Source organism: Dama dama, chromosome 7, assembly GCF_033118175.1.
Source record: "Dama dama isolate Ldn47 chromosome 7, ASM3311817v1, whole genome shotgun sequence".
NCBI classification, from domain to species: domain Eukaryota; kingdom Metazoa; phylum Chordata; class Mammalia; order Artiodactyla; family Cervidae; genus Dama; species Dama dama.
In genome coordinates this window covers 26943637-26960642 of record NC_083687.1, presented here as the reverse complement: position 1 = coordinate 26960642, position 17006 = coordinate 26943637, and the positions used below count along the sequence as shown (strand labels likewise).

The 17006-nt window shown below is 44.5% G+C and overlaps 1 protein-coding gene across 3 annotated transcripts in view; it reads left to right on the top strand.

Moving 5' to 3' along the window:
• CILK1 (ciliogenesis associated kinase 1) overlaps positions 1-17006 on the top strand; it is a 29806-nt gene that overhangs the window by 4140 nt on the left and 8660 nt on the right. For all 3 annotated transcript variants that reach the window (XR_009693588.1, XM_061146918.1, XM_061146919.1), the window contains exons 3-10: positions 2526-2647; positions 3640-3719; positions 10308-10440; positions 11258-11429; positions 11851-12018; positions 14242-14553; positions 15632-15822; positions 15935-16083. Coding sequence is in view for 2 of the 3 variants with exons in the window: in XM_061146918.1 (XP_061002901.1) it covers positions 2526-2647; positions 3640-3719; positions 10308-10440; positions 11258-11429; positions 11851-12018; positions 14242-14553; positions 15632-15822; positions 15935-16083 (1327 nt within the window). In the remaining variant the exon portion in view is untranslated. The remainder of the gene's footprint in view (positions 1-2525; positions 2648-3639; positions 3720-10307; positions 10441-11257; positions 11430-11850; positions 12019-14241; positions 14554-15631; positions 15823-15934; positions 16084-17006) is intronic.

Here is a 17006-nt window from a genome sequence, read left to right as displayed (position 1 = left end):
CCATTTACTGAGTAGCTGTTATGGGCCAGGCAGCACCTTAGGTGCTTTCCACGCTCAGTCTTACTTCATCCCCACAACCACCTGATGAGGAAAATCTTAGCATCCTGAGTTTCATGATGACAAGACCTGAGACCCAGAGACTCAGTAATTTGCTGGAAGGAAATAGAGCTCTAGGCAGTGAGGCTTGGTCTCAAGCCCACGGTCTGGCATCCAGGCAGTTCTCTTAGGTGGCCACTTACTCCCTCACCCGACCTCTGAGGGTCTCCCTCCTGACACATCATTGCCCCTTGACCTAGCTTGTCTGGGCCTGACTCTTTCTTTAAGTGATGTGGATGAGACTCAGCGACCACTCAAGAGCCTGCAGATTACTCCTCCCTGAAGCGTCTCTGTTGTGTTCCTTCTTCTCTGCCTGATGTAGCTGACCTGCCTCTCTCTCTTTGGAAGCCTTTGTCAAGCCAAAACAAGATGCCTTCTTTCTGGAAGTATATCTCTCAAAAATGAGTCATGTGAGGTCCTCCACAAAATTGGTCCTTTCTTTATATTAACTCTTTTTCTATTAAACTGATAGAGACTTTAATTGGCCCCCGAACCTCACTTAGATGCGAGAGCTGCAGCCACTCTTAGACTTGGACTGGTAATTCATGCTCAAAGCAAACATCTGGCTAAGAGCGGAAGGTACCCTACTCCTTGCCTGGAAGTCTCTTCTCTCAAAGCTCTAAAACCGACTTGGTCTTCCTCCGAATGAATCTGCCCAGTTCATCCTGCTATTCGTCCACCAGATGCCTTAGCCATGGCTGGTGGTGCATTTTAAGCAAAGAAACAGGAAAGACGACTGCAGTCCATGAGAGTCTGGTGAATGCTTACGAGTTAGCAATGTTTGCTACTCACGGAAAACCAAAAATCCAACCCAACTAGAAGCAGTAATCAGGATCTGGCCATTTGGCCAAAACAGCTGAGGATTTCCTGCCAGAGAGGTGCTTGGCAAAAGCTTGTCCTTCAGGGAAGAGGTTCCAGACATCTTATTTTGTTCCTGTTCACTGGCCATATTTCCTCTGTCTTCCCAGCTGTCTAAGTAACTTGGTCCCATTACACATTCCCCTTGCCTTGTTACCTTGTATCCTTCCAGGTTTGGACACTCAGGTTAACGCTTTCATCTTCAGGCATTCTGGTTGTTTGTTTTATAGAAGGAATGTTCTTTTGAAGGAAGTTCAGAGATAAACTGAGCTTTACAATTTATTATTGTCAGACTCACGTCTCCATGAAGAAAAGGGTTTTTGAGTTAAAGGGCTTATCCCACTGCCACAGTGACTCCTTGAGGCATTCTTGAAAGGGACGGTCTGTCAAATTCTGATCAGCTGGTGAGCAAACCTGCAATTGGGTGTCTGGTCATCGCACATGAATTGGATTGCTGCTCACTGTTATGAAAGCATATTTTTTCACTGTGGACAGAGCTAGTGATGCAAACAGAAAATAGCTTGCACATGGCTGCACTCACATGTATGTTCTAGGAAGAGGAAAACCACATGTGTGCATGGGGAATAATCAGAAGGTCACTCACCATTTTCTGAGCCACCCACTCTGTTCCTCATCCCCCGCTTGACTTTTTTTGCCTTTGCTGTTCTTGAAAGCAGAGGTCTCTCTCTCATCTCACTTCATGGTCTTTCCAATGAAACTTCTCCTCTTTCTTCCCTCCTTCTTTGCCTTCTTCTTTAACACTTACCTTGTAAGAAGAGCTATACATCCCAGGGACATGAATGAGTCAGAAGAAAGTTGAGAGAATTGGGTTGTCGGCCTCTGTCTATTTGAGCAATTTCCTGCTCAGCATGTCTGCAGACTGCTGGCTGGTGACCTCAGCTCCCAGCAGCTGCCTCTCCAATATCAATCAAAGCCTCAGTGGTTTCCTCTCTGGTCACTTTCATGGTGTGAATTTCATCACCTGGAGGGAATACACCTAAAATAGCCCTGGCCCGGTACCTTGTGCTCGGAGAAGACAATGGCACCCCACTCCAGTACTCTTGCCTGGAAAATCCCATGGACGGAGGAGCCTGGTAGGCTGCAGTCCATGGGGTCGCTAAGAGTCGGACACGACTGAGCGACTTCACTTTCACTTTTCACTTTCATGCATTGGAGAAGGAAATGGCAACCCACTCCAGTGTTCTTGCCTGGAGAATCCCAGGGACGGAGGAGCCTGGTGGGCTGCCGTCTATGGGGTCGCACAGAGTTGGATACGACTGAAGCCACTTAGCAGCAGCAGCAGTACCTTGTGCTAGAGGAAGCCAGCAGCTCCAGTTATGGTCACGTTCTTACCTCCTGGTTCATCAATTGAAATAGTTTTTCTACCTAAAGTTACTACCAATTCAGAGAAATACCATTTATTAAAATATTGTCAGTGTAATATGAATTGTGCCACTTTGCTGTAGTTCTAGAATTAGGTGCTTCTCCCTGTTTGTGGGATTGCTTTTCTTTTTTCAACAACAGACTTAACTCTAATTTTTATGGTGTTTTTTTTTTTCATTGCCTTTCAGTCTTTAAAGAAGCTCAACCATGCCAACGTAGTAAAATTAAAAGAAGTTATCAGGGAAAATGATCATCTTTATTTTATCTTTGAGTACATGAAGGAGAATCTTTACCAGCTCATTAAAGAAAGGTACAGGGTGGTCATCATGTTCTTAGAAATAAATGTAGCAACGTGCATGTGTTTTCTTTCCACTTTTGTTTATTGTGGGCATGCTGCTTGAGGTTGGCTGTTTAAAGCTGCCAGGAGATGAGGGGCCCCACCTGAAGTCTGCTTGGGAGGCCCTGGGATAGCTGCGGAGAAAGCTGCTTTCAGAGCAGTCATTATGAATGTCTTACTGGGTGATTCACCCAAACAGGCTAAGAGGTTTAACAGATAACTCTGCAGGTCTCCTTTCCATGGGACAGTATGGGCTGAGTAACTATAGGTGAAAAGTGTAGCGGATTCATTCATTCTGAGCCATCCGTCGGATACTTCCAGGTCCCTTACAGTGCCTGTCTTGCTACAGTGCTCAGGGCTCACATGCTGGGAAGACAAAGAAACAAATAAAAAATTTACCTGCAATGGTCATTTTGAACTTTAAAAGTGAACCATGTGGAACCTGTTAGGCACATTTTCTTGGTGGCAGATGAATGCCATTCGGAGCATCCCTCTGAGTAATTTCAGTGAACAAATACTGTTTTCATTGTCAGGAATAGCAGTGAAGCTGTATGGCTTGCACAACCGGGGAAAATGTCACTCTCCACTGCATCTCCTAAGACCTTCATGTGAAAGACCTCAGATTTTCCCCATCAAAGATTTGTTACACTTTAATTATATTATGGAGAGAAGTGATTTTTTATAAGATATATTGGAAGGAATTTTTCTAGGTTTATTATTAAATGTTTACGCTTCTTCTTTGTAACATAACTGAATATATTTGGTATTTATAAGGTATGCCCTGCATGCATAAGCAGTTGCTTTTCTTTGGTCTTTATGATCCAAGATATGATCAAATTAGCATGTGAGCAAGTGTTTTCTTATGTTTTTTTGGTTATGCTAAGAATTTGAGAACAGGGGATTTGTTTTGATAAACAAATTTCATAAATCAAGATTTATAACTTTTTTTCCTCTTCCCCACACAGAAATAAGTTGTTTCCCGAGTCTGCTATAAGAAATATCATGTATCAGATATTGCAAGGACTTGCATTTATTCACAAACACGGTAGGTGATTGGAGTGTTGTGCTTTTGAATAGCAATGAAATGCTGTCCTCAGGTAGAGGGTGTAGGATGCATCAGTGTCTTTTGTAATTGACTCCCAAAAAAAGTTGAAGAGTTGTGAGGCTGATAATGGATTTTAGAATATGTTATCTTCTGTAGCTTGATTTCTGAATTTCCCTCATTATTTATCATTTCTGCATGTTCTTACTCTCTAGGCTTTAACATCAAGCTTGTTACTTGTATGTTGAAGAATTACTTCTGACCATTAGCGGGTGTATTAATGAGAAGCCTCATCTAGGATTCAGACAAGCTCCATCCACATATGATGTTTAACCCCCCTTAACTAGCACTGCTTTGCTGTGGTTTCTCATTTTCTTAGTGTATTTAATTTCAGCTTGTTCAGAAGGGTGCAAAGTGGTCTAATAAGATTTGTGCAATCCAGGAAAATAAAATACACTTAAAATATGCAAAGAAAAAGCAAAACATGGCATGGATATAGCCAGGGGTGAGGTTACTCCATGAAATACATGTCAGCAAGTCTTATTTAAGTAGAAGAAACAGTCTGCGTTTGTTGTCAAACAATGCAGAACATGAAACAGTACCAATTCCAACCTACTTGGCCTCTCCAATGTATAAACAGTTCAGTTGCCCAAGAGAAGCAGAGTTATTCCTGGTACTGATACCAGAGAGGTTTCTCTCATGGATCTTTACATAGCGTTACCTTCACAGTAAACACAGCAGTGGGTTGCATGAGATATAGTTCCAGGTCATCTCCCTCAACATAGGCCAATTACATCACCTGATCAGAGAAAATGGTCCTACTGGGGCCCAATATGATTCACTCTAGGGATGGTCTGGTGAGTCCAGGGAGAGATTTAGAGCATCCAGAGGAGTGGATGGTCACATACCCGTCAGGAAATCCTCTATCACTGTTGTTCTTAGCTGGGCTTTTGTACAGTGTTGAGTAGGATTAGTAGCCTGAGGCATTACTAGTCTGGGTTACTAACTGGCCACAGACCCAGCTGAGGTTGGGTTGATACCTTCTTATGAACACGGAGCCTTGGGATGGACACATGTGTCTACCAGGGGGGTAGGGAGTCCCTCAGGAGCCCATTTGGGGTGGCTTTGACGTCCAGACAGATGGGCAAGCTGATATTACACAGGCAGAAATCTGTTCCCTCCCAGTCTAAAGGTATCACTGCCATTGCAAATATTGCACCAGCAAATGGGTTTCATTACCCAACAAAGAAGCTGGGCAGAAGCCCTTTGATAACAGTCAGTTCAGATTTGACGCAAGTTGGCAGCGAGGGAAAAAGACATTGTGCCACATGGTAAGTCTGGGACCCTTCCCAGTCTTCTCTGTGACCCCTAAACAGCACCTCACGCTTAGGGGTCAAACAAAGTACAAACAGATAAACAGGCTGTCCATCCGTGGAAGACGTGGGTATGTGCTAAATAATTCAAGAGTGATATGCAAGCCCATGAACCAATTCTATAAAAAGTCTTCGATAAAAGGTATCATCTCTGATTCCACTGACACAGGTTGACACAAGAATTCCCAAGGGATGGTGTGAGTTTGCAAAACGCTGAAAACTTCTGGTTTGGTGTCTTACAGACAGATAGGAGGAGAAGGAGCACTTACTAGAGTTGAGAGTCCAGGAGAAAGAAATGGTGAGAAATCAAAGGGAATCTCCAAAGAGAAAGGTCAACTAGACATGTTCTGATAGGGACCCATCATAGTGTCTCAGTTACCAGGGTTCTTTGCTCAGAGGACTGCGTGGTGGTTCTGTAAGAAAGTTAATATGTGTTGGCTTTCTCTTCCTTTCCTTTTTGTTGCTTTTTGTGAGGCTCAGTTGTTGCCAGGAAGAACTTACATCCTTTTATTCAGGTCTCTACCAAATCCCATCAAATCAACCCACATATGCTCACACAGACATGCACCCATATGTGCACACACATGCACACATCTGTGAGTACACATGCATCTACATATCTACTCTCCCCCAGCACCCAGCAGGGCACATATATGCACACACACACACAATGCATATCCATATCCAGTAATGTAGCATCCATAAATGATTGTGTGAAATGAGCTCTTTGGAACCTTCCATTGTCAGTCTCCCTTGCATGCCTTACATACTTGGATTGTACTCAGAAATGGTGCAAGGGAAGGCTCAGTTCATGGTGGCCAGACCTCCTTTGCCCTTCTAACCCCAGCACCATGCTTCTTCCTCAGATTCTCGTGGACACTCTCCCCCAGCTAAGTGCCAGTTTTGGTTTGAGCTTAATGTCATTTCATCCATTGCCTTTTGTGTTTTCTTGCTAGGTTCTCATGTAGAGAGAACAGATGGTGTCTTTTCCTTTCAAAGAAGAGGAAACTGGGGTTCAGAGAGGTTTAAAGACCTGCCAAAGGCCCCGCTGCCTTAAAGCAGTAGAATGGAGACTAGTTCCCATATTTCTGTCCTTTGCCATACTTCTCTAGAAAAACCTGTCTGTTCTCACAGAGAGCAGAGACTCAGAGGTGAAGAAAGTCGTGATGATAATTAGAGGTGGGGGAACTTCCCCAGGGGACCTGTGGTAAAGAATCCATCTGCCGATGCAGGGGACACAGTTCAATCCCTGACTTGGAAAGATTCCATCTGCCACGGGGCAGCTAGGACCACATATCTGCTGAGCCGGCTGTCTAGAACCAGTGCTCTGCAACAAGAGAAGTCACCACAGTGAGAAGCCCATGCACCACAACTAGAGAGTAGCCCCTGCTCGGTGCAATTGGAGAAAGCCCGTGTGCAGCAATGAAGACCCAGTGCAGCCAAAAATAAATAGTAAAATCAATTAGTTAATTTTTTAAATTAATTAAAAATAATTGCAGGTGGGATAGATACTTATTTTGCGGGTTCTATCTCATTTTCATTCATAAATGATTTTTTAATGCTTTTGAATGGTTTTGTGTGGTGTTGACTGAACTTTGGAGCTTTATACAGTTCCTTTCCTCCAGTCATGGAAAAAAAAAAATAATCGAAAGCATTTCACAGATTTGTTCTGTGAGTTCCAGGCTCTTCCCTGCTGGCTGATTCTCACTGTGTGAAGGTGCGTCTGTCCCTGGGAGCACACTCCTTGGGGAGCAGGGCACAGAGCCGCAGGTGGTTGCCATGGCCGTGGTTAATGTCAGTGACTACCTCCCCCTACTGGGAATGAAAACACAGCTCCATTGGTGCTGAGAGCAATGCCAAGACATATGTACTTTGCAGGAGTTAAATAATGAATGCAAAGTGTGTTTCACCCTTACCCTGCACTTAAAAATATCCATGCAGGAAATCTGAAGTGCCTTAGGTGGCGTAAAGGAAAATGTTTGGCCCAAAGAGGTGGTTCTCTGCTTCGTGCTTCACCCCTGTCCTGCTGTACGTGTCCTTGAGTCAGCCCTTGGCCTTTCTGTGTGTTGCTGTCCTCCCGGCCTTCTTGATAAAAGCACTGTGGGTTTAAATTCAGTAATATCTGTGAAATTAGAACTTCCCTAGTAGGAAGGTGCACTATAGAAATCCATAGTGTTTAAGTATTCTCTGGCTATTTTCGTGTATTCCTATCAGATTCCTCATGAACAGAATGTGGAGAGGAGAAAGCCTTCTTTGTGGCTTGATGTTTTTCTTGCCCAAGGGTTGTTAGTGAAAAAGAAAGTGCAACACATTTTCTGCCAGGATGAAAGAGAAAATCCCTCTGTTATTCGACTGGCATGGGGTACCCTGAAATTAAAATGAAGGTCTGTTCCTGTGTTCTGAAAGCCAAACAGTTTCGAACAGGAAGATTCTGTGTTAACAGCACTTTGCTGTTTCATGATCTGTGAACAACCCAGCTATAAGGGTTTTCATTGTGAATCAGAAGCGCAGAGGAAGACGTGGGCTCATTGTTACAAGCCTGAGTGCACACATCAGCAGAACATGGATTGGGCCAGGAATCAGATCAGAGCTTAGCGCCACCTCCTCACAGTTGGCAGGGGGAGGGGTGGGGCGGCACATCACCAGCCTCATGAACTTTAATTTTTGCAAAAAAATGGAACTAGGTGTCTGCCTGCCCCCTTTGTCGAGACTATAAAATGAGAGGAGAGGTACTATGAACAATGACAAGCTCCTGCAAGGTGCCGATGTGCCAAGCACTGCACTAAAAGCTCTGCAAAATATTAACACATGAATCCTGCAAAACAACCCCACAAGGCAGATAGATGCTGTTATGTCCCCATTTTATAGGGGGCAACTCATTTGCCAGCCAGTGAATAGGACTGGGATTTGAAATCAGGCAACCCAATCAGTCTGCCTACTAAACTATTACAAAGCATTGCCTCTCGTAGTGATAAAATAGTGATGCTTTGTTAAAATAGAGATGAAAAGAAAAGATGCCTGACAAGAGGGCCTTAGACCTTTGATTAATGAACAGAACTCATGAGTTTAAGGTTGATTATAGTTGCTGTTACTCACGCCAGATATTCTACAGACATTCACAAATGCTTCCTAGTTATAAAGGCTTATCCTCAAATACCATATGACAGATGACATATGTCAGCTAACAAATACAGTTTTCATTAGTCATTTTTAAGAGTCTGTTTGCAATTAAACTTTTCCCCTAGCCATTTTTTCTCTGATACTTTATTTGGGGCCTGAAGTTTTGATCCTTCAGGATCAAAGGAAAGCTGTTTAGAGGGAGATATGAGGAACCAGAATCTTACCTCTCCTCATTTCGTTAGTGCTCACATCCTCTGTGGAAGTAGGATTAAAGAATAGTTAGCAGGAAAGAATAAAGCTTGACTGGTGGGAGCAGTTTGTCAGTGTATACCGGAGCATGACCTGGGTGGGAGCAAGTTACAGGGTCTGGAGTACAGAATTATGGCTGTATCTGAGTACAGTTGATGTGATAGGATGCACTGGACAAAAGAAGATGCCGGATTGTTGAGTGAGTGTTATGGTTGGTGGCAGGAAGGTGGCGGTGGCACCTGGATGTGGAGGACGTTTCAGTGTCAGAGAAATGCCACTTAAGTTTGGAAATAGCAATGTACACCAACTAGGGGAGCAAAGGGCAGTCTAAGAGGAGAAAGAGGGTTAGTCTGGACTTGAGAGGACCAGCCCCACAAATCAAGGTTTTGCCGTCTGGATTGAGAGGGACAGAACAGAGCCAGGCAGTACAAGAGCTCTGATGCACTGCTTGGTGGGATTGTGACTAATTCAGCCCTCATCCCCTTGTGACTCACTTTTCCCATCTGTTTGGTAAGAAAATGGTCTATCATCTCTTTTTTCCATGCTTTTGATGCTCTGAGTGTTTAGGAAGAGAAACCATCATCTATAGATCGTATGTTTCAGGGGTCATGGAGGCTTCCTGGGTACACTGGCAAAAGATCCCATTCTCATAACTGCATGCATATTTACACATTTTTAAGTCAGAGAAGGGGCAGAAAGGACCCAAAGGAAGTATTTTGATGAAAACCGTGACCCAACTCTGTTACTGTCTGGGGAAAGATGGATCCAGCATAACTACAAGCTACCTGGATATCATATCAAAAGTTTGAGAAGGAGAGATGATTTGGGAGAGAAGAAGAGTGGTTTGGGACAGGTTAATATGGGGGTGACATCAGCTGTTGTGCCTCCTATCAGAGATGGGAGTCTGGAGAGGGGGCAGCAGGCACATTAGAGATGCAGACGTGAGCACATGAGCACAGAGGTGGTTGGGGAACAGTCGGCACGTCAGTGATGGCTCTTACTTCCTCCCGTAATGTGCTACTTCAAATCCAGCTTCACGGCACTGGTTGTGATAGTAGACGACAAATAACCCCATCAGCAGCGCTGACAGAGTTGTAGTCCCTGTTTTGGTGACCCATTCAGGTTTAATGCAGAATGATGTCTGTCAGTGATTCCTCAGGAGGAAGGCTTGGGTCTTTCAGAGGCGTAGGATGCTGATCAGCGGGTGTTTGGGTCTCTCCTGCATGTACCCCTGAAGCCCTGCTGTAGCTGAGACAGGCTTCCCATTTGATGAGTTATCTCTGCCTTTCACAATGTGGATTACAGATCCACATTGTGCTTTTTCACTGGGCGAAGTAATCAGTATTTGACCTTTAGACATATTTGCGATACACACCATGATCTCAGATATGAGTAGGTCATATCCATAGATCCCTTGTTTCTTAAACAAAAACTGTAATTGTGTTTCTGCAGCAGTGTAAACTCCCAGTATCCCAGTACCATGGTTTTAATGGTTTTAATCTCAAATTCTTTCTGGCTGACTTGGGCAATGTACGCAAGGTATTTTTTTCCTAGAGTGACAATTTCTTTTTGCCAGGTTATCTCAGCCCATAATGGAGTTTTGGTATTTTAAAAGAAGTTTGTTCTCTTGGAAAAAAAAATTATGAAGACAACTTTGAAGGATTTAACATTTTGAATTCATTAAAGGAAAATGAATGACCCAAAGGGCTTTGTGTTATCATTATTGGGATGAGTGTCCAGAGCCTTCGGTGTCATACCAGACTATCACTGTCATGAAAAGAGCACTACAGCTGCAAAGAGTGATGAGACACAATCTTGCCTCTGAATTCCTTTTCCACTTCCCCTGCAGGCTTTTTCCATCGGGACTTAAAGCCAGAGAACCTCCTCTGTATGGGACCCGAACTTGTGAAAATTGCAGACTTTGGATTGGCCCGAGAAATCCGATCAAGACCTCCATACACAGACTATGTATCTACCAGGTGGTGAGTACAATCTTCCTCAAGAGGATATAATTGCATTTCTTATATTTAAAAACCATGCAATTATACTGATTATAATGTCACAAATACTATTCCACCAAGAACACCATTTGAAAACATCTATGTGTAGGAATGTTGGTATTGTACAAGCTTTAAAAGCTTGTGTTGTAAATAACTTTAGAAGCAAGTCCAACAGGGAACTATATTCAGTATCTTGTAGTAAACTATAATAGAAAATAATCTGAAAAAGAATACATATGTATCTGAATCACTTTGCTGTATACCAGAAACTAACACAACATTGTAAATAAATTATACTTCAATAAAAAATATTATAGGAAATCCATTATGCTATTCCATAATCTAAATATTCTGTGTATAGAGCTTCCTAAAGACTGTTTCCTAAAAGAGTTGTGTAAAAGATTCTCCAAAGACCTGTTGGAAAACCAGCTAACTGGTGTTATTAAAACTTACAGACCCTAAGCATTCGATTTAAGCAGTTGGCCATGACCAAGAAGAGCCTACAGACGATGAATTCTATATTCTCTCTTGCTTGCTCTCTGCCTGCTCTCTCTCACTATCTGTATTTCTCAAAGATGCTGTAGAGAGGAGACCCATCTAGAAATGTTCAACAGAAAATTTCGTGATACAGAAGAGCCCAGCTTTATGCTGCAGCCACAGCTGTTGGCCTTACAAGTTAACACACCGCCCTGAACAAGACAGAAAACAGAAATACACGAACGCCCTCCTGGAGAGCTGACGGTGGGTTTAGTTTGCTTCTGGCTGTTGAATGGGAACTCGCTTCTCCTCCGTCCTGCAGGTACCGGGCTCCGGAGGTGCTCCTGCGGTCCACCAGCTACAGCTCGCCCATCGACATCTGGGCCGTGGGCTGCATCATGGCAGAGGTGTACACCCTCCGGCCGCTCTTCCCCGGGGCCAGTGAGATTGACACCATCTTCAAAATCTGCCAAGTACTGGGGACACCCAAAAAGGTAATGATGTGGGCCAAAGCAGCAGCTTCCCGTGCTCCTGGCCGCCTCCCTGGGCAGCACAGACTCTTTCTGGAATCTTCCTCGCCCTGGCAGTCCTCCGCCCCCTCCTCCTACCCTGCAGTGGAAGACTTCCTGGCTCCCTCTGCTTTTCTCCCCACGCCTCTCTGCTCTCTGCCCTCTTCTGCACTCTCATGGCCACAACTCTTATCCACGCAAAAGTCTCCTAACGTGAGCCGTGGCCCTCCTCCGCTCCTTTATAACCCCGGTCACAGATTCACACCTACCTCTGGGATGGCCCACCGTAGTGAGTAGGGATGTGGTAATGACAAGTCACCTTTCTGTTATGGGCACGTGTACCGGAATATAAAGTCCTATTTCAGCAATTGGCTGAGGAACACTGTCTACCTTTTCCTTCTTTCAGACTGACTGGCCTGAAGGCTACCAGCTGTCCAGTGCGATGAACTTCCGCTGGCCCCAGTGCGTGCCCAATAACTTGAAGACCCTCATTCCAAATGCCAGCAGCGAAGCAGTTCAGCTCCTGAGAGACATGCTGCAATGGGATCCCAAGAAACGGCCGACAGCTAGTCAGGTTTCCTTCCATTTTTTTCTCATGCAGTCCTCATGAAGTTCATGTCTAATTGTGAATGATTCCTGTATAGATCATGGGAAGTATTTTCTTAGGTAATATGGGTGAAAAATAGGACTGAATACCACTAATCGTGAACTATATAAGGTGTAAGAATTCAAAATAGTTTGAAACTCTTTATGTCTAAAGCAGTAAAAGTTTAAACAACACAGTTGCTTTGAAAATTGCTATACAGTTCACATCATATATCAATAATACATGAAAATGAAAACCGAAATATCCACCTGTCTTTGGCAAATGTTTTCAAATATATTCTGAGTTAGGGTGATATATAACAAGTGTCTTTATAAGGCAGTACTGGTTGTCAAAAGGTAGTTTGAAAATATCTTGTAAGATCCATATCACTCATTTTACAGATGACAGAGGGAGAGAACTAGGAAAATAACTGTAATTAGCATTTTATAGCACTTGACAGTTTGCAAATGCTTTTGTATGTTTTTACGTGATTTTAATCCCACGAAGGCTCCATGAGATAGGTGTTACTGGTTTCATTCTATAAATGAAAATATTAAATCTGAGAAAGTTTAAGTGATTTGCAAAAAAAAAAAAGAGGAAGTTAATGTGATTTGCCTTATTAACTCCACCAGTAGCTAGTACAGACAGTGTACCATCAACAACAGTTCTGTCGTGTGGCTGACATGCCTTCTGGCTCCTGTTTTTCCGACCTGCCCTCCCTCAGGCCATTTTGACTTAGATTATAAAGCCACACTCAAAGGAAGCATGTGGTGCTATGGACTTCAACCACTCCTAGGCCCCCGGCCAGCCTCTTTTTGCATTGTACCTGGCCCCTTCTCAGCTTGTCTCATTGATAAATCCATTACCCAGAGGATGAAAAAGGAGACCAATTATAAGCAGACGGAGAGAGTCACTTGAGGACAGGGCCCACGTGATGTTAGAATTTGCAAGAGCTGAGAGCTGACAGTTGGGGGAGGATTATGGTATGGGGGGAAAGCAACTTTCCAATGGCTCAAAGAAGAAAGAGCCAAGACTGTAGATGGCTCAAAAAAGGTTAGAGTGCTCAGAAATGCACTTCTGGTGATGAAATTCACAAGTGTTTTCAGGCCACAGAAGGAAGCCTTCTGATGAACCCAGTTTTCTAAAGGATACATAGTGGCTATGAAAATAAAAAGATTCAGTAACAAGGAACCAAGAGAAGAATGTTTACTTTTTAGGAATAGTATCAGAAAAGCTAAAAATACCCTGAATTCAGTTGAGACTTGCAAAAAATACCTGGGACTAAAGAGAAGACTTCCTGAGCTAGATGTCGGAAGTCCAGGACCTCTTTGGCAGTGTCCATGTTATTTGCATCTATATCTGCACTTCCTTATCATCATTACAGGTGTTTATGGTTAGGTCCCAGAGTCACTGAGAAAGGCTATGTTATACTCAGTGACTTCCACTCCAAAAGACTAGGGAATATTTCAGAAAGAATTGCAAACCCCAGCACTTTAAGATTTATTCCTTGGTGATACAGAAAGCCAATTATCTTTGGACAAAGTTTAACTTAGTATGTTTGACACTCTTGGCATTTCCGATGTTAAAGCAAATGTACCTGCTTATTTTTATTATTTTTTTATTAAAATATAGCTGATTTACAGTACTGTTGTTAATTTCAGGTATAGAGCAAAGTGATAGTTTTACATATTTTTTCTCAATTCTTTTCCATGACAGGCAGTTACAAGATACTGGAGATAGTTCCCTGTGATACACAACAAACCCTTGTTGTTTATCTGTATCTTCTTATTTTATATTTGATTTTTCAGAGTCCTCTTGGATCATTATATTGCCTCTCTCCATCTTATTTATTTTCTTTCTATGGAATGAAGAAATGGACTTAGAATGGTGAAATATTGTATTTAAGATAGCAAATATTATATTTAACATAGCAAATAAGTTACAAAGCCAGAATATTGGCAGAAGTAGCAAAGGGCATAGCAGTGAACCTGGCTGCCTTACCCAAATAATTTTGAGTGTGGAAACCAGTCCAGACATTTTACACTATTTAGAACAAGGAGAATCACAAGGGGTATGACAGATTCAGGATGCTGTTTTCTCATTGGTTTGGGCAAGCTACTGCAGTAGACTGGTTAATGTGAAACCTAGCCTGCAACCCTGAATGGTGTCAGCCAGATTCTTCTTCTGAAACAGCTTCATGTGTCATTCCAGGCTCTTCGATATCCTTACTTCCAGGTGGGGCACCCCCTGGGCAGCACCGCACACAGCCTTCAGGAGTCAGGAAAATCTCAGAAGGACGTTCTGGAGAAGGCAGCCGCACCACCTCACATAAAGCCGGTCCCTCCTGCCCAGCCCCCAGCCAAGCCACACACACGCATTTCTTCCAGACAGCATCAAGCCAGCCAGCCCCCTCAGCATCTCATGTACCCCTACAAAGCCGAGGCTCCCAGGACGGACCACCTTCCGGAGGACAAGCCCAGCCCTCTGCTCTTGCCATCCCTCCACCCCAAGCATCCTCAGGCAGTAAGCAGGATGGTTCACCCAGGAGTCCTGTCGGACTATTCCTTTTCTGACCCCACTTCTTCTTCTTCTTCTTTTTTAATGATTTTATTTATTTATTTTGATGGTACTGGATCTTCATTGCTTGTGTGGGCTTGTCTCTAGTTGCAGTGCATGGGCTTCCCACTGCAGTGGTTTCTCCCGTAGAGCACAATTTCTAGGCACACAGGCTCAGCAGTTGTGGCTCCCAGGTTCTAGAACACAGGCTCAATAGCTGTGGCGCACAGCGTAGCTGCTCTGTGACATGTGGGATCTTCCCGGATCAGAGATCCAACCCATGTCTTCTGCATTGGCAGGCGGATTCTTCATCACTGAGCTGCCAGGGAAGGCCCTGACTGTACTACCTGCATGCAATATTTTCTTTTCAGCATGTAAGGTCTAATTATAATAGATTGGTCTTTTTGATGTCATGGAATTGTGAAAAGAGCCTTGGCTTTGTAGTTAAAGGTCTAAATTCAGGTTCTAGCTCTGCCTGTGAATTATGGGGGTGGTGTCTCCAGACTGTCCACTTGACCCCAACCCACCTAAAGCAGCAGTGTGTGTTTGTAAATTTCCTATTGTAGCTAATTCTGTAGTTAAATAGGATCCAGGCCTGCTGAGAAGGCAAATAAGGTATTAATTGCATTGTTTTCTATAAAAGAGCAGGTGATTGATACTTTAGTTACATTCTCTTATATTCTATTTAGGACAGTGTCAATAATGCTGATTCTTTCAGAGATGAGCCCTGGATGAGAATCCAGCCGCCTTCCTCCTATGCAAGAAGTACCCTAAATGTCCTTTTTAAAAGACTTATTACATAGCTTAGTGTCCCCATTGAATGGAAACTGATGTAACCTGTGCAGGATAAGTGAGAGAGGTCGGGGACTGTTTGCCACCGTTGCCTTTTTCAATAAGCAGTGCATATTGGGGAAGGCTACACCCCAGGGCCCTCCTCTACACAACCGGGGAAGTTCAGAACGGGGCTTACTCATGGGCGAGCTTCACTAATGCCAAGTATTGCTTCTCCTCCCCACCCCCACCCCCCACCCCCTTGTATACGCAGAAAATTCTCCCTGGCCTGGAGCACAAAAATGGTGAGATCAAGCCAAAGAGTAGGAGAAGGTGGGGTCTCGTTTCCAGGTCAACGAAGGATTCCGATGACTGGGCTGACTTGGATGACTCGGACTTCAGTCCATCCTTCACCAGGATTGACCTGAAAAACAAGAAAAGGCAGAGCGATGAGACGCTGTGCAGGCAAGTGTGGGCTCCCAGCTGTGCCCGGACGGCCTCTGGGTTTGTGAGGTCATCTTCACATCCGATGCGCTGCCCAGCTGGTGCTGACCAGAACCTTCTCCTCCCGGTTCAGATTTGAGAGCATCCTGGACCTGAAGCCCGCGGAGCCCGTGGGCACTGGAAACAGCGCCCCCACGCGGACGTCCTGTCCCCGGCGCGACACGCCCACCCTGAGGTCGGCGGCCAAGCAGCACTACCTGAAGCACTCTCGGTACCTCCCTGGTAATAGCACTTCCTGCCTGTGCTCTGGTCACTGATGGGAAATCGTGTCCCCGGAATCTCGAGTTTGCAAAGCATCTGTTTTGGATGGTGGTGGGACCACCATAGAAATACTTGCTGGGCTTCCCAGGTGGCGCTAGTGGTAAAGATCCTGCTTGCCAGTGCCGGAGATGTAAGAGACTCGGGTTCGATCCCTGGGGCGGGGAAGGTCCCGTGGAGGAGGGCACAGTCAACCCGGCTTCAGTATTCAGGCCTGGAGGATCCCATGGACAGAGGAGCCCGGCGGGCTATAGTCCATAGGGCCACAAAGAGTTGGATACGACCACTTAGCACACACAGGCTTTATATTTTCTTTTTCCTTTTGGCTGCACCTCGCTGCATGCGGGGTCTTAGTTCCCCGACCAGGGATGGATGGAATCCACATCCCCTGCAGTGGAAACTCTTTAGAGTCCTAACCACTAGACCGCCAGGGAAGTCCCAAGCTTCACATTCTTTTCTTGCCTAAGATAAGAAATTTGGTAGAGGAAACAGGGGTCGAGTCTGAGGAAGGGAGGAACCAGGAAGAGCCAGGCAGCTCGCCCGGGGTCTCTCCATCCCTATATGCTCTCAGGAAACCAGATGGGAGCTTAGTCCCCCCATCTGGCTTTATGTACCACAGGGGTTACGTGAAGACACTCTAGTTGGAGAGTGCCCAAGCGTCTCTCCAGGCTTTCTGTATTCTAAGCGTATAGCATTAGCCCACTGTTCATTCACAGGTTCATTCCATCAGCCAATTTGTATTGACATCATTTTGTGCGGGGCGCTGAGAATATGGTAGACAAAACAGCCAACTGGGGCCACTGGGTTGCCAATCTTCCAGGGTCTCCATTCACATCACAGTCTATGCAGTGATTTTAGCCAGCAACCTGTAGACGGTAGACCCTCGT